Source organism: Trichechus manatus, unplaced genomic scaffold, assembly GCF_000243295.1.
Source record: "Trichechus manatus latirostris isolate Lorelei unplaced genomic scaffold, TriManLat1.0 scaffold00063, whole genome shotgun sequence".
Taxonomy (NCBI): domain Eukaryota; kingdom Metazoa; phylum Chordata; class Mammalia; order Sirenia; family Trichechidae; genus Trichechus; species Trichechus manatus.
Window position 1 is genome coordinate 1064681 of NW_004443999.1, and position 18555 is coordinate 1083235.

General features: G+C 35.2%; 1 protein-coding gene across 2 annotated transcripts in view; it reads left to right on the forward strand.

The window, feature by feature from the left end:
• The window catches only part of ME2 (malic enzyme 2), a 66696-nt gene that overhangs the window by 32393 nt on the left and 15748 nt on the right, over positions 1-18555 (forward strand). For both annotated transcript variants that reach the window (XM_023733952.1, XM_023733953.1), the window contains exons 4-12: positions 1846-1995; positions 5103-5178; positions 6263-6424; positions 8082-8185; positions 9921-10030; positions 11312-11409; positions 11741-11854; positions 14311-14425; positions 16333-16475. In XM_023733952.1, the coding sequence (XP_023589720.1) occupies positions 1846-1995; positions 5103-5178; positions 6263-6424; positions 8082-8185; positions 9921-10030; positions 11312-11409; positions 11741-11854; positions 14311-14425; positions 16333-16475 (1072 nt within the window). The remainder of the gene's footprint in view (positions 1-1845; positions 1996-5102; positions 5179-6262; positions 6425-8081; positions 8186-9920; positions 10031-11311; positions 11410-11740; positions 11855-14310; positions 14426-16332; positions 16476-18555) is intronic.

Here is an 18555-nt window from a genome sequence, read left to right on the forward strand (position 1 = left end):
CACACAACCTTAACAATCAGAGTGGAAGGAAAGAGATTTGACAATAAGTAAAGTGGGATTTGGGCTTAAGGGGGTATGTTGTCAGGCTAAAAGAAAGTTGAACGTGTTTATAGTTGTGAGGAATGAGCACAGGAGAAAGGATAATGGATAGAGCAAGGTCCCAGAGAAAGGGAGCGGGCATAGGGTCAAGTGCAGAGATGGAGAGGCTGGCCTTGAATAAGAACAAAGAAAAGCTCATTCTCTGAGGCAGGAATGAGGAGGTGAATACAGGTATAAGTAAAGATAAGTTTGCAGGAGATGGAGCAGAGATTGTGGATGCTCATCACACCTGGTGACTTTGATTTTCTTTATGAAGTAGAATATGAAGATTGTAGATGGGCTAAAGTTGAATAGAATTGTTGAGAAGAGTGATGAATGTTTGGCAGAGCCATTTAGTCATGAGAGGAAGCTGAACGAAGATAGGTTAAAAGGGTGAGAGTAGGCCCTGAAGGCCTTGTGGTATGATCTTGTTTGTATTGATGCCATTCGCACAACAATGTTATTTTCCCACAAAAAAGATAAAATGTAACATTGATCTAGTTCGGGTTTTTCTGGGTTCCTGAAAATATGAAAGTATATGAGGTGATATCCCCGAACTCATTGTATCATCCAGGACAGGTGAAGTGGAGCAAGATACACAAAAAGGGCATAGGGTATTATGGGACCAGAAAACAGGAAAATCTAACATGGGGCGGGTGGAGGTGGGAGATGGGCAGAAAAGAGCCCCCAGAGAATGTGCCACTTGAGCTGCATTCTGAGAGCATGAATATATAGGACTACGCCTGGATAGGGTGTTCCAGGCAAAGGTGCATCGTCTGTACCAACCCGAAGGTTAAGAGTTGTGGTACATTTGAGGAACTAAAATAAGTTCAGTGTGGAGGAGATGAGGCTGGCAAGTAGAAGTATACTGTAATTCAGTGTTCGCAGTGACTGTAGAACGTAACTACCATAAATAATGATAATCAACTGTATTTATGTATTTATTTACATGAATTGACCGTTCCACCCTTTGTGGAATGTGGGGCAAAAGCATCATGAGTATAGGTTTTGTGATTGCAAATTAATTTTAGGGAGTAGGCAGATTCGCCAATACAGAATCTACAAATAATGAGGATTGACTGTAACTCTTTTTCAAAAAATAAAGTTTAAAAAACTGGGAAATACTGGCTTGAAGAATCAGTAACCATTTCGAATTAAATATGTCTCAAATAGAACTCATGATCTTTCCCCAAAGCTTATTTCTCAACTTCCTCTTATCATCTGACCAAATGGGAAGCAGCCCTTTGTGCTGCCTCTGTGCTCTGCAGTATATTGACTTTATAATGCCTATAACCCTACTGGATTATAAATTTCTTACATCCCTGGTCTTCAAAATAGTGCCTGGCATGTAGTTAATGCTTAGCAAACACTCGAATGAATGCCACTTTATTCTGCTACCTTATTTATATGTCAGTCTCCTTTTACAAGATTACTTCCTTTAGGGTAGGGGCCTCATGTTCACCTTTGCATTTCCAGTGCCTTGCACAGAACCTGGCTCATAGTAAAGGCTCAGTATATGTTAGCTATTGGTTCTGTTATTTTCTTCTTCATCACCATCATCTATATCATCATCTACCGTTAGAGTACGTTTTTATTCTCATTAGTTTTTTAATCCTGGTGATAATATAGTGATAATTTAGGGTTTTGCTTTCTTTTGGGATTTTGGGTGGGGGCTCAGTTTTAGAGCTTTAGGTTTAACTTGCAAAAGTCAAAACTTTGAATGTTATGCAGGTTGACTTTGACATTGTTTACTGTGCTTAATTTCAGATACATCTATATAATGGGAATTCAGGAAAGAAACGAGAAGTTGTTTTATAGAATACTGGAAGATGATATTGAAAGTCTAATGCCAATTGTATATACACCAACAGTTGGTCTTGCCTGCTGCCAGTATGGAAACATCTTTAGAAGACCTAAGTAAGGCTTATTTATTTTAAAAAATATATATATAAATGATTACATGTGGGGGAAAAATCACTCCATAATAGCTATTACATTTTCATTTTATGTGTTGTAGACTTACCCCAATCACATATTTTTTATTTGTATAGAAATAGCATCAATTCATTGCTGACCTTCTTTAAATTATTGTGATTATTAGGGGATTATTGTGTTTTTTGTACAAAAATAAAGTAGTCTTAATTTTGGTGGCAGATTCTCCAGAGTTACCACCAGAGTTTTTGGCAATCTGACCACATTAATGAACTGATTATTTCTCATTTTTTTATTAGCTTTAATTCCTATTTTTTGTTTTCTTGTTTTATGAACTTTCATAAATTTTAATATCAATAGTTATAGCACCTCCAACTCTTTTAAGTGGAAAGAGTATTAGAATGGGTCATTGACTCAAGTCCTTAACTGAGTCACTAATCCCTCTGAATTTGTTTTCTTGTTTGTAAATAGGGATAACAGTACCTATTAAAGAGCTGTTGAGATTAAATGCAGAAACTGATGTGATGGTTCTTTGTAAAATTATAAGCATTATATAAATGTGATTTTTACTTAATTTCAGTTTTCTTTTCTTGTGCCTCTAACCTAGTAGGATTCTCCTCACTCCTAATATCTTTCCCATGTTTAGCTAATGTTGATACAGATGTAGAAATTCAAACAAAGGTGTGATAACATTACCTTCCGTTTCCCCTCTTCTCAAACTTTAATGTGCATAATAAACATCTGTGAGACTTATTAAAAGTATTGATAATTATTAAAAATGGTGATAACCTGTCTACTCCCCTCTCCTTCCCATCCCCCAAATCTGATGAAATAGAGGTCTAGGGTCCAGATTTTAATGAACACACTTAGTGATTTTGTTGCAGATATTCCCTAGAAGACACTTGAGAAACATTGTTCTATCCTATATGCTTCCGTCAATTAATGTTTCTAACCATTTTTATGATATATCCCAGCTTTTCAGCTCCTTTAATATATATTTTTTTACTCAGAATAGTGGTTCTTCAACCAGATTAAAGGAAGAAGGGAAACCTAAAAAACACTGATGCCTGAGCCCCAACCCCAGAGATTCTGATTCAGTTAGTCCAGAGTTAGGCCCAAGTGTTGGTGTTTCATAAAAGCTCCTGGGTGATTCTGATGTGCAGGGATTGAGAACTGACATGAAACCTGAGGAGCATAGCTTTTGGGTGAGACCAGATATTGTGTATTATTTGTGCAGTGTACCGTGTAGTGGTTTTGGGTTTGTTTGTTTTTTTTCACATGGAAGATAATCAGCAAATCTTGGTTGGTTGGTTGATCCAACCTCCAGGTCAATTAAATCAGAATCTCTGAAGGAAAATAACTATATATAAAAGGAAAGGAGAAGGGAAACAGAATGATTCACTACAAAAAATCAACTACACACAAAAGAAGGCACTTTGGGAGGAAATGAGAGACAAAGAAGGTATGTTGTTGTTAGGTGCCATCGAGTTGCGACTCGTAGTGACCCCATAAGACAGAGTAGAACTGTCCCATAGGGTTTCCAAGGAGCACCTGGTGGATTTGAACTGCTGACCTTTTGGTTAGCAGCCAAGCTCTTAACCACTATGCCGCCAGGGCTCCTAAAGAAGGTGTAAGACACACAAAAAACAAATAACAAAATGGCAGAGATAAGTCTTTCCCTGTCAGTAAATACAGTGAATATAAATGGACTAAATGCTCCAATCAAAAGGCAAAGTGGCAGAATGAATTAAAAAACATGATCCAACTATACATTGTCTACAAGAGACACATCTTGGGCCCAAGGACACCAATAGGTTGAAAATGAAAGGATGGAAAAAATATTCCATGTAAATAGTAACCAAAAGAGAGCTGAGATGGCAATTTTAATATCATTCAAAAGACTTTAAGTGAAAATTTGTTATAAGAGACAAAGAAGGACATTATATAATGATAAAAGGGCCGATTCCTCAGGAAGATGTTATTAGTTGCCATCAGAGGCCCAAAATATATAAAACAAACACTGACAGAATTAAAGGGAGAAATAGACCATTTTATAATAATAGTTGGAGACTTCAATACACCATTTTCAATAGTGGACGGAACATCTAGAAAGAAGGTCTATAAAGAAATAGAAGATTTGAACAATGCTGTAAACCAACTAAACCCAACAGATAGATGGATAGATACATACCACTCCACCCAGCAACAGCACAGTGTACATTCTTCTCCGGTGCACATGGATTATTCTCCAGTATAGACCATATGACATGTTAGATCACAAAGCAAGTCTCAATAAATTTAAAAAGATTGAAATCATGGCTGGTATCTTCTCCAACCATAATGGAATGAAACTAGAAATCACAATCTTTGGGCATGGGACCCTGGGCATCTTGCATTTTTCAGAAACTAATCCGATGATTTTAATATGCAGCCATGGTTAAGAAATCACTGAAGTAAACTGATTGAGCTAAAATAGTAATGCCAAAGTTTAAGATTCCAGTGAGAAAGTTACGTGTAAGAATCTGGCCCTCATCTCTGCCTGACCTATTTTGTAGAATCCATATTTCCGTTTTTTATTTTAAGTTTCAGTTGGGTAACAATACACTATATTTCAAATACTCATTTTTTCCTAACCCTCCAAGCGCGCCATCTTTTTTGTAAATTTACTGTGATTTTCTTCCCTCCCTTCCTGTTTCTTCAAATTTCATATTTTGAGTTTCATTGAATTTTAACAGTAGTTACTTAGCCTTATTATGTTCACCCGCACTGGTGATTGATCTTTATATCATTTTTAACTGGAGGTGTAGTAAGTTTATTTGAACATGAGGTGTTAGATACATTTCTTCTTCGGTTAATTGGTCACATCATTTAACAATAATCTTTGTTGCAGCTGCTGTATGAGCAGTGTAATGACAGTTTGGAGTAGTTGAAAATGTTTGAAAATAAGCAGTGTGACCTAACTAAATCTGCTTGGAAATTATACCTTGTCTTGATGTTTTATTAAAATATCTAGATATTCCAGTTACGAACAAAAACTTAGAAACAAACAAAAAACTGTTGTGAAATGCAAAGGTGTTTTTGTTCTGTTGCAGGGGATTATTTATTTCAATCTCAGACAGAGGCCATATTAAATCAATTGTGGATAACTGGCCAGAAAATGATGTTAAGGTACTAATAGCACAACCCTCCTTTTCACAATGTTTTTTCTTTCCTTGTAAGTTGCCTCTAAATTTCTGAGAACGGTTTTTCATTGTTGCTCTGATTGATTTTGCACTTACATAAATGCAAAGTTCATGCTTTGTATCTGAGAATATTATAATAGTAATAGTTATAAAATGGGGAACTGGTATGGAGTTTGACTCAGGAAGAAATTGGAGCCTGTTCACTGTCAGTACCACTGATGTCTTCTGCTTTTTCAATATCCCTTTTCTATTTCAACTAATATTATTTTAGGTAGAGAAAATGTATTAAAATGGCGGAAGAAGTTTTATTCTGGTGGGTGCTGGAGAGGATTGGTTATGCCCTTTTTCTTCTAAATCTAAGGTAGATTTAGATTCTTAGCAAAAATAAAACTCGTAGAGTTTTGAATTTGGCAGACATAAACCTTAGTCAGTCTAGCTGTCTTTCATAAATAAAACTGAGTAACTTTTATTTTTAAGATCTTTTGGTAGGCTTTTGTGTTTATTACAGGCAGTAATCTTACACATGCCTTTATTATATGGTTTCCTTACCAAAATAAACATTGGTGAATAATCATTAGTTTAATAATATAGAAAAATATTTGGTCAGATAATTGAAACTCATGATGTCATCTTAAAATCCTGTAGGTAGGTATATTTTTTATTCTAGATCTTTTTCAGTGCGATACTAAGATTTTTTGTTTGTTTGTTTAATATAGCTTATGTGTGTTGGAAGAGTGTGTTGGGATCTCTTTACCAAAAGTTTGTTCACCTCTCCCATACTTAGTTTTTCTGACAGTATTTATGTTGGTACTCCAGTCAGAAGTATTCTACTCCTAAAGCAAAGTCAGAGGGAATTCAAATCTAGCTCTTTTTTTTTTTTAACATCTCTTAATAGAAATTCTAGAATTTTAAGTGTGACTGGTTGGTTCACTTTGGAAGTTAGTCAAGAAACAAGTTTATTTTTAGAAATGAGAGTAAAAGCATATGAAGAGAAGCAGTCTTTTTTAAAATGCTTTTCTCTGGTGCTCCATTTTTGGCAACTTTTAATTTGTATTTTTTTTGTTATTAAGGCTGTTGTGGTGACTGATGGAGAGAGAATTCTGGGTCTTGGAGATCTGGGTGTCTATGGAATGGGAATTCCAGTAGGAAAACTTTGTTTGTATACAGCTTGTGCAGGAATACGGCCTGATAAATGCCTGCCTGTGTGTATTGACGTGGGAACTGATAATCCAGTAAGTAACATTATTGTCCCCCTTTGACCCTCCTGTATTTAAAAAAAATTTACTATATTCCTTTTTTGATTATGATAATATAAAAAGAAAATTTTGTGATTAGAGGTTAGTCTTTTCCTTAAACTTCACTTTTTAATTTTATACAAATAATAGTAAGTTAAGCCTATAAGTCTAGACAGAGCTTTTATTATTCACAAAAACTAACCCAAAATGGATCACAGACCTAAATGTAAGACAGAACTATACCACTTCTAGAATAACATAGCAAAAACTCTAGGTGACCTTGGGTTTGGCAGTGACTTTTTAGATATAACACCAAAAGCACGACCCATAAAGAAAAAGTTGATGTTAGATTGTATTAAAATTAAAAACTTCTCCTGTTAAGAAAATGAAGACAAGCCACAGACTAGGAGAAAATATTTGTAAAACACATATCCAATAAAGAACTTGTATCTAAAATAGATAAAGAACTCCTAAAACTCAATAAGAAAATAACACAATTACAAAATGAGCAAAAGATCTGAACAGACACCTCATCAAAGAAGATACACAGATGACAAATAATCATATGAAAAGATGCTCAACATCTTATGTCATTGTTGTAGTTGCCTTTAAGTCAGTTGACATGAGTTTTATGTCATTAGGGAATTACTAATTAAAACAACAAGATACCACTACACACCTATTAGAATGGCTGAAATCCAAATTGCTGACAGCATCAAATGCTGGTGAGGATGCAGAACAACAGGAACTCTTATTCACTGTATGAAAAATGGTACATACAGCTACTTTGGAAGGCAATTTGGCAGTTTTTTTAATAAAACTAAATATAATCTTAATATACGATCAAACAATCACACTCCTAGTTATTTACCCAACTGATTTGAAAACTTATGTCCATACAAAAACCTGCACATGAATGTTTATAGCAACTTTATTCATAATTGTCAAAAACTGGAAGCAAACAATATGTCCCTCAGTAGGTGAATAGATAAACTTGGTGTATCCATATAATAGAATATTACTCAGCAATAAAATGAAATGAACTACAAGCTGTGAAAAGATATGGATGAATCTTGAATGCATACTACTAAGTGAAAGAAGCCAAGTTGAAAAAGCTACATACTGTATGATTCCAACTATATGACATTCTGAAAAGGCAAAACTATAAAGACAGTGAAAAGATCAGTGGTTGCCAGAGGAAGGGGGAAGGCATGAATAGGTGGAGCACAGGGCATTTTTAGGCAGTGGAACTATTCTGCGTGATACTGTAATGGTGGACACATGACATGCATTTGTCAAAACCCATAGAACTGTGCAACACAAAGATTGAACCCTCTAATGTTAACTGTGGATTGTAGTTAATAATAACGCATCAATATTGGTCCATTAATGGTAACAAACATTCCACACAAATACAAGATGTTAATACTAGGAGAGTGTACGCAGGAAGAATGGCATATAGGAACTGTCTACCTTCTGTACAATTTCTCTGAAACCTAAAACTACTCTAAAAGTCTATTTAAAAAAAAAATTTTCTTGAAGGATATAAAGGTTAAAAATGATATTAATAACTATTTAAAATTTTTATATAATGTGTTTAAACTGGTTATATAATAAAAAATGGTGTTATTTTTACATTTGATTTATTTTCTAGGCACTCTTAAAAGATCCATTTTACTTGGGCTTGTATCAGAAAAGAGATCGCTCACAACGTTATGATGATTTGATTGATGAGTTTATGAAAGCCATTACGGACAGGTATTAAAAAAATGTTTGAGTATATAAAAGCATCTTTAGTTTAAAAAAAAAAAGGACCACAGTTTTGTCTTGTTTTCCTTTATCTCTTGTGAAGATAGGCAGCAGGAGATTAACTTTGATTTTATTCTGCCTCATTGGATGTGTATACTGCCAGCCTCTATTAATGGCAGTAACATTCACCCTGTTGCCAAGCGTTTGATCTTAATGTGATCTTTGACTCTCCCTCCTTCTCCATCAACCCCCATGCAGTCGTTCAATCTTGAGATGCAGGTGGTACTGCCACTCAGGTGCCTCACAAATACATCTTCTCTTTTCCATTGCCACAGCCTCACTGTGGAGCCTTATGTCTCTTCTGGATTCTTCTAACAGTTTCTTGTGATTTCTCTCCTCTGCAGTTCATCTCCACCTTACCATCAGATTAATATTTTTAAAATGTGCACTTTATTATGCCATTCTTTTGCTTGAAATCTTTCAGTGATTTCCTCCTTCCATCAGATAAAATTCAAAGTCCTTATCTTTATGATCTGGCCCTGGCCTGCCTTTCAGATTACTGGCACATAGAAGATACTCAAGAATTTATTCTTTTTCAGAGTCAAAGTTGGCATATCTAAAACTGGACTTTTCCTCTCCCCAGAAATTGCCATCTCTTTTCTCCCCCTCACTTCCCTACCTTGGACAACCAAATAATATCTTCTCGGTCATCCATGTTGCCTTGGCATTTTAACTTCTCCTTCATTTCCAAGTTGGTCCTCAACATCAAGTACTGTTTGTTCATTTTAACGTCTCATAGTTGTCCCTTTTACTTTCTATGGCTTCTGCTTCAGATCTTCTTGTCCTCATATCACAATAGCCTTCTAGCTGCTTCTCTTGTCTTTCCCATGTTCCCACGCAAGTGTGTGCTATGCATTTCCTACGGGTTCATCCTTCCTAAAGGGATTCTAAGATAATTCTTTCCTTCTCTGAAGCAGTCAGTGATTCTACATGGGATGAAGGTTAGAGTCCCCATTCCTTAATTTGGCATTCAAGATTCTCCCTTATCTGGCCCCAAACTACCTTAACTGTCTTATCCCTTATCCTGTAGTCTAAGCCCTGAAATATAGAGCCAGACTGTTGAAAATTCCGGGTTACCAAAATATGCCTTATTTTTCTTCCCACCTTTTCACTTGTTCTTGTTTCAGGGCCCAGTAAAGTCCCACCTCCTTTTCAAGCCTTCCCTTATTACTCCAGCTTACCAAGATGATTGATGTCTTTTTTTTCTGAATGCCAGTGAACTCATATAGCAGTTATTTTTCAACCACTTAATATATACTTTCCTATGTTGCTGTTTGACTGTTAATGTAATAAGAACATACATGTATATATATATATTTTTTTAAGACTTTGGGGAAAAATTGCTTCCTTTTTAGAATCTAGTTGTTAAAATTCCTTTTAAATTATTTAATGTTTATATGTACTGGGCACCCTCGTAGGCACTTGGAAATAGTTTACACAAATTGATATCACATAAGGCGCCATCATAGTGCTACATTCGTTTTAAGCACCCCATGAATATTTTTGGAACGAGTAATAAATTTCTATATCTTGGGCCTAGTCTTTCATAGGATCTGAAAAGTGCCAGAAGCCCTTAACTGAGCTAACATAATACATTATTTTAAAAATGCTATCATAAAGAATATTAGACAGAAAAACTGTTTAATGGTAGTATTTCCAATTATTATGGGTTTGCTGTTTTTAGATATGGCCGGAACACACTTATTCAGTTTGAAGACTTTGGAAATCATAACGCATTCAGGTTCTTGAGAAAATATCGAGAAAAATATTGTACCTTCAATGATGATATTCAAGGTAAAGCAAAAAGAAAACTTTATAAGGCTTTGATTCCTACTTTAAAACCATTTTTTTTTTTTTTATTGTACTTCAGGTGAAGGTTTACAGAACAAGTAGTTTCTCATGAAACAGTAGTACACATATTGTTTTATGACATTGGTTAACAACCCCACAACGTCAACCCTGTAACTTCTCAACCTTTGTTTTTGGTGAAAATACACATAGCCAGAGATACACCATTTCAAAAATTTCTACATGCACAGTTCAGTGACATTGACTACGCTCTTCCAACTGTGCTGCTATTCTCACTTAAGATGAAGGCTTACAGAACAAAATAGTTTCTCATTTAACAGTTACTACACATGTTGCCCTATGACAATGGTTAACAATCTCACAACACATCAACAATATCCTTACTCAACCTTGGGTTCCCTATCACCAGCTTCCTTGTCCCCTTCTGCCTTCTGGCCCTTGTCCCTGGACTACTGTACCTCATTAGTCCCATTTGCTTTTACGGGGCTGTCCACTCCCAGGCTGAACGGTGAACCTCAGAACTTCACCACTGAGCTAAAAGGCTGTCTGGGGGCCATACTCTCGGGGTTTCTCTAGTCTCCTTTAGGCCAGTAAATCTGGTCTTTTTTTTGTGAGTTAGAATTATGTTCAACATCCTTCTCCACCTCTGTCCAGAACCCTCTGTTGTGATCCTGGTCAGAGCAGTCAGTGGTGGTAGCCAGGCACCATCTAGCTGTACTGGACTCAGTCCGGTAGAGGCCTTGGTAGCTGTGGACCATTAGTCCTTCGGACTAATCTTTTCCTTGTATCCTGTTCTCTTCATTCTCCCTTGCTCCCGAAGGGATGAGACCAGTGGAGTATCTCAGGTGACTGCTCACAGGCTTTAAGACCCCAGACGCTACTCACCAAGGTAGAATGTAGAACATTGTCTTTATACTAAACTGTGTCATGCCAATTGAGCTAGATGTTCCCCGAGACCATGGTCCCCACAGCCCTCCGCCCAGCAATTCAGTCCCTCAGGGAGTTTGGATGTGTCTATGGGGCTTCCATGACCTTTCCTTGCATAAGTTGTGCTAGTTTCCCCTGTATTGTGTACTATCTCACCCTTCACCCAAGATACCACTTATCTATTGCCTATTTAGTATTTCCCCCCCACCCCTCCCATCCTTGGTAACCAACAAAGATTGTTACATTTTGTGTGTGAACTTTTTCATGGGTTATTACAATATAAAACCATTTTTAATGTGTTCATTTGTTATTTTTAAAAATATTTGTTTTTTTAAATAGGGACAGCTGCAGTGGCTCTAGCAGGTCTTCTTGCAGTACAAAAAGTTATTGGTAAACCAATCTCAGAACACAAAATCTTATTTCTTGGAGCAGGAGAGGTAAGTTTTGTTAAGTTTCTAGAATTTAAAAACTATACTCTCTTTTAGAATTGGAAAATGGGACAGAAGGTTGACATTGCATAAAAGATCATTACAACCAAGCTTATAATTTTGTTGAGATAGAGGATATGAATTCAAGACTTCTTTGTAAGTTAGATGATTTCAAATATGTTCAGAGACAATATCACAACGAATCAACTTTTGTGTGATTTGTAAAGGAGGAATATTCCTCATAATATTTTTCATAGTATATGATCTTAATACGTAAAGTAACTAAAGCATTGCAGCATACTGTAGTCTTTATTTTTTAAATTTATGTTTTGTTGGACAGGCTGCTCTTGGAATTGCAAACCTTATAGTTATGTCTATGGTGGAAAATGGCCTCTCAGAAGATGAGGCACAAAAGAAAATCTGGATGTTTGACAAGTTTGGTTTATTAGTTAAGGTAAGGTATTTAAAACTTGGAGAAGCGAAAGAATGTTGTTGCCATAAAATTTTGAGTTGAATGTTTAAAATATTATTATTTCTTAAAATCTTGCATCTCACTGGGCTATCCAGATTGTACTAATTGGGACCTTCCTGTGTATTCTTAACAAAAATCCTCCAGTCTCAAACTCTGGTCTTTTAAAAAGACTCTTGTTCATATTTAAATCATAATCTTTATGTTGGCACCAGACTTACTCATTCTTTCTTTGTTCTCTGACTCTTACAAAATTGAATAGCTATTGTACAAATAAGATTATATTTGACCTTTCTAAAACTAGGTTTTTAATGGGAACTAATTAAGTTGAATTGCTAGCAGTACATCTGATATTTGAGCAGAAGTTCTTTAACCCTTTGGAGATCATAATCCTCTGTAGCAGTCTAATAAAATCTATGGACCGTTTCCCCAGAAAAGGGGAAACCAATTAATGGATAAAAGATAAAGAGCTTCTCTCCTAAATTAACTAATACCCTTTGAGCCTGCCTTCCTTAGCATTGATTGCCATTTTTATTGGTTTAATGAACGTTTTATATCTTATACTTTGTAATACATTGAAATACAGGTAAACTGTTTTATAATTGAACCTATCCAGTACACAGTGCACTTACGTTTTTACTATAATCTGATGCTATACAGCTATTTGTCATTTACATCAATAAAGCAAGCTATCTCAATGCATTTTGCTCCAGTCATGAAATCTTTTCTTAATTAGTTACTGGTATTCTATTAATACAAAGAATAAAATAAAAAAAATGTGAGTGAAAAATCTTCAGTGCTTAAATTATACATAATTTAAAATAATAGGAGTTTGAAATGTACTAGGTATTGGGAGAAGACTTTACATGTATTGTCTCGTTTATCCTCTCAAGAAACCTGTGAAGTTTTACAAGTGAGGAAACTGAGGCTCCATCACCTTATGAATGATGGAGATTGGATTCATAATCAAGTAGTCTAACTGTGAAGCCTGTGCTCTTAACCGTTAAACTGCACCGCTTCCCAAGAGGGCTCTAACTACCATACTTGTTAGTATGTAAGACTCAAGGATTCTAAGACATCACACCGGTACAAGGATGTTGGAGGGATATGCATTTTTACTGGTACACAGTTAATTTGGCACTTCTTTTTTGTGACATTGGTTATCATCAACTGTTTTGTGATTCTTTATAATATTTGTAGGCATGTCTAGAATGAAATGGTATTGGTAACTGCAATATATTTCTTTAGCCCACATGAGAATCCCTATTCATCTGCAGGTTCAGAGTATATACTTCTCTGAGGGTGTACAGGTAGCTTGACCTATGGACTTCAGTCCTGTTGGTCCTAAACACCGCCCTCCTTTTTGAGACATTGAGAGTTTCCAGTTAAACCCCCATATTGGAGAGCTTTAGTCCTGGTCAGAACAAGCACAAGAAGCTACTGTTCTGAGAACATGTATCTGTTGAGGCTTTATTTCAGTCCTTTAATTAACTTCCCAGCCAACTGATGATGCTGTGCTTCTTTTCCCAGCCCCTGCTGGTTCTTATCTGGGTTATTCTAGAACTCTGATAGAAAAATTCTCTTTGCAGGGGATGTCTTCTCTTTTGCCAATATGGAGATACAGGTTTCTCAGCCTCGCTGGGTTTTGCATTCAATATGTTTTTGCCTGATTTAAATCTTCGAGAAAGTCTTTATTGTCCTAGTCTGTTAGTGGTACCCCTCCTGGATTGGTAGCACTAGTATTTCATTATTGTAGGTTTTCACCTGGGATTTGTAGGGGAGAGCATAGCATATTTCTTCATTCAGCCATCTTGAACCAGAATTCCCTATTCCTCTTGTTTCTGAATTCTTGGTACTACACATCCACAATCTCAAGCTGCAATTCTAAAATCCTAAAAACTCTGAAATTCAATTTTTTTTTCTGAAATTAGTTTGGTAACAAATCTGACTGACCTTAACTTACCTGGTAGTAAACCTGATCTGAACTGGTGTGAGGCCTATTTGTAGTCTTAACCTTTTGTACTTGGTGTGACTATTCATAAGTTTTGTACAACTGTGGGGTGCCCATTGGGTGGATATGTAATGCTTGATTTATTACTGTATTACATTTCTAAAATATGAAAAATTTTGAATTACAGAACACATCTAACACAGAAAAGGCATTGTAGACCTTTGTGCCATATTGGATTTAGGAGGAATTCATAGAGTAAGTGAGTTTTTGAGAGAGACTAGAAAGTTTCTAGGTATTTTTGGGATTTGATTTATGTTTTATATTTGAGTTTACACTGTGAAGGTAGAATCGGAAGATGTGGGTTGAAGAGAAAAGTAAATGGAAATGCAAAGATGTTTCTATTGTAGAAATAATGTGTGACTCATAATGATTTCTTTTCAATTAATTCTTAATATGCATTTAATAAAAAATACTATATTTAAAAATTCAGGAACGGAAATCTAAAATAGATATTCATCAGGAACCATTTGCTCACCTAGCCCCAGAGAGCATACCTAATACTTTTGAAGATGCGGTAAATGTACTTAAGCCTTCAGCTATAATTGGTGAGTAAAGTTGTTGATAGTTTATTTAAATGTATGTTTCCAGTCATAACTGCCATGCAGGATTACTAAAAATGAACTGACAGATTTTTATCTATCTTTCAGCATATATGATAGCTTTTCTGTAATAGCTTTTTCGTTACTCTACATGTAAGTTCAGTTAAGGGATGTGGCTTTTAAGTCCTAGAAACTATGCAATTCGTCATGTTTTGCTTTTAGAGTTGGTGTGACTGTTGAGCTCAAAACCTGGAAAAGACCAAGGTCATTTGACAGACTACATGGAAAGTCCTATGCAGAGGCAAAAATTTTCATTGACAACAAAGCTGAAAACTTTTGGTGCATTTTGAGAGTCAGGCGTTGCATACATAGATTGTTATTAGACTATGCCAACATGGCATGAAGTTCTCAGCATATAAAGTAAAATCTTCTAAAAGAGGAGCTATTTAATTTTCTGTATAGCTATAGGATTTTAATCTACAATATTTCTTGTAATTTTATCAATTGCATGAAAGATACATAGGTGAATATATCCCTAAAACCAACAAACCAAACCTGTTATTACTGAGTCGATTCTGACTCATGGCGACCCTATAGAACAAAGTAGAACTGCCTCATAGGGTTTCAAGGCTGTAATCTTTACGGAAGCAGACTGCCACATCTTTCTTCCATGGAGCGGCTGGTGGGTTCGAACCACTGACCTTTCTGTTAGCAGCCAAGCGCTTAACCACTGTACCGTCAGGGCTCCATGAATATTATCCCTATTGAATGTTAAATTGTAAAACATAATCACAACCACTAAGTTCCAGTGGTCAGGAAAGTATTTCTGTATGGCTTCTTTGATTAGGACTTATAATTTTTTAGAGCTAGAAGAAATCTTAAAGATCATTTAGTCCATTTCTCCCAAAACTCAGTGTGGAAAACTAATGATGTGTCCATTGACTCCCCCACCTCCTGAAGGTCAAGGAAATGAAAAGACAAATTTTTTAAATTCTGTTAGAACTCAGGGATCTGTAAGAATTTGTTCACATACCTTCACACAGAGAAACACTGGATATTTTACGTAAGGAAAACAAGTCCAGAGGTGCTAAGCAATTTGCCCCAAATCTGTGAATATTTCATATAGCCAGTAGTGATGGAGCAAGTACTAAAACCTGGGTCTCCAGATCAGTATTTTTCTCTATCATGTAACAGAGTTTATAAAATTAAATTAAAAATTTTCACTGTATTTAATGTAAGTATTCTTACTAGATGAAATGGATGAGTACTTAGCTGAAGTATCCCCAGATTCCCACCTGGGGCAAAGTATTCTTCCTTCATGCTGTGCTTCCATAACACATTCTTATCTGGGTTATTCTGGAGTTCTGTCCTAACACCTATTACAGGCTTTGTGATTTTTTGTGTGTTTGTTTTCAGCTATAAGCTGCCTGCATTATACTTGTTTTTATATCCTAATGGTATAATACAGTGCCTGGGACATTGTAGGGACATAATAAAAGGTTGTTAAACTGAACTGCATCAAGAAAATGGATTGCTGTAGTCAAGATGACCTGTGATCCCTTCTGAATTCCTTTTATTTTGTAATGAGTACCATAAAGTTTAACATTTGACACGAGATTTGTCTTAAAATGATGGAAATAGTCTTATACATTTTTTTAAAAATTGTCCATAACTTACTATGTATGTGTGGTAGACAATAAATATTTAAATGAAAACTTTCAGTGTTTCACTGTTTTTTCTTTCAGATTCGAAATTGTGTTCCCGTAGTATTATCTTATCAATGTGAAATCTTTCTTTGTAGTGGGCATTTACCTGTGACTTTGCTATGGTAAACCTTTTGTAGAAATGCTGTTGATAAGAATTGCTTTATAATACCAGTAATGAAGTTGTCTTTTCCTCCTTATTTATTACAGGAGTTGCAGGTGCTGGTCGACTTTTTACTCCTAATGTAATCAAAGCCATGGCCTCTATCAATGAAAGGCCTGTAATATTTGCATTAAGCAATCCTACAGCAAAGGCTGAATGCACAGCTGAGGAAGCATATACACTTACAGAGGTATTAATCCATATAATCATATGAATTGATTATTTTTCTTTTATTTTCCATCTATAGCTTGTTAGTTATACATTCTTACGTAATTCTTCTAGTGGTTACCCTAGAGATTACAATATGCACCCATGGTTCATCGAAGTCTAATATTAATTATTGCTTGTACTGGTTCTGGAAAGCAATTACCTTTAACTCCATTTTAACCTTCTTGCACCTTTTGTGCTGTTGTCGTTGTGAATTTTAATTCTTCTTGTATTTTAGACTCCAAAAGACGTTATTGTTGTTTAATACAAAAATTATTTATTTAGATTTACTACATTTTAATTTCTTCTATTGCCCTTCCTACCTGCGTGTCTGTGCTTCTGTCTAGGATTATTTTCCTTCTACCTGAAGAACTCCTTTTAATATTTCCTTACCTATGGGTCTGATGAATTCTCTTAGGTCTTTCTGTGTCTGCAAATTTATTTTTGCCTTCATTTGGAAGGACATTTTTACTGTGCATAGAATTAAAGGTTGGTAGTTACTTCAGCACCTTGAAGATGTCATTCTGTTGTTTTCTGACTTGTGTTTTCCTTCTGATAAATCATTTGGCATTGTTGTTTCAGGTCTGAGCAGTTTTACTATGCTAGGCCTAGGTGTACTTTTCTTTGTATTTATTCCAGTTGGGGATTATCGTGCTCCTAAATCTGTGGCTTGATGTCTTTTTTGTCTGTCTTGGAAAAATTTTAGCCAATATCTCTGCTTTAGCCACATTCTCGTTTGTTCTTCTAGGATTCCAGCTGCAGGAATGTAAGACTTTTTCACCATCTCTCATATATCTCTTAAACTATTTTCTACATATTCTATTCTTTTTGCTCCCTGTATTTCGGTATGGTGATTTTCTTTGAACCTACCTTCCAGCTCACAGATTCTCTTTTCAGCTGTGCTACTCTATTGTTAGGTTCTTAATTTCAGTTGTTGTATTTTTCATTTTTAGAATTTTTATTTGTTCTTTTTATAAATATTAATTTAGTGACACAGACTTAAAGCATGTATTAGACAAATAATAATTTTTACATACCGCTTTCTTGCCCTCATATTTTCTGAAACAATTCTTTTTACTCTCTTCAAATGCATCTTCACCATCAGTATTTCTTCTTTAGGTTTTTTGGGGTTTTTTTTTTTTTTTTTGAGTCATCTGACAGTTGTCTGGAACAAATTTTTACTTTTATCCTAGTTGTTTGAGATCAGTTCTTTTGAATCCATTGTTGCCCCCACTGAAAGTTTTATCCCAATTACAGGTACCTGCTTGTATGCTATTAGGACAGTTGTTTTTTCCTACCATTCTGTAGAGATATATTTGTAATCTTTATAATGTAATCACTTTATTGTTCTTGTGATTTTTAATTGTTCCTAGGAAGTGATACTTGCAGACTTGTTTACAGTGATATCTAGCAGTTATAATAATCATGACGTCATGACCTTGAGAATAATTAATAAATTTGTGACAAATGTTTTTGTCTCCCCTCTTTAAAAAAATTTCAAACATACAAAAGTAGAATAGTATAATCAACCCCCACGTATCAGTCATCCAGCTTCAAAAACAGTCAACTCATCGCCAGTCTTGTTTCATCTACATCCTGCTCACCCAAGATTATTTTGAAGCAGATCGCCTCAGACATCATCTCATTTCATTATAATTATTATGGAATATATCTCTAAAAGTTGAGGATTCTTTTAAAAATATTATCATAGTACTATTACACCTCACAATTTTTACAAGAATCTTAAACACTTATTTGATCCTTTTGTACAGCTTGCTGTTTCTGCTGAAATTTTTAGCTTATCGTTTAATTTCTTGAATATATGAATCATAATTATTTTAAAATTAATGTTCAATAGTTCCTAATATCTCGACTCTCTGTGAGTCTGTTTCTATTATCTGTTTTTTGGTTGTTTTTTTTTTTTCCCCTCTTGGTTATCAGTTCTTGCCTTTTTGTAAGCCTGGTTTTTATTGAGTACTGGATAGTGTGATAAATTGTAGTGATAACTTTGAGACTCTAGATAAAGTTATTTTCCTACATAGGAGCTTTACTTTTTCTTCTGG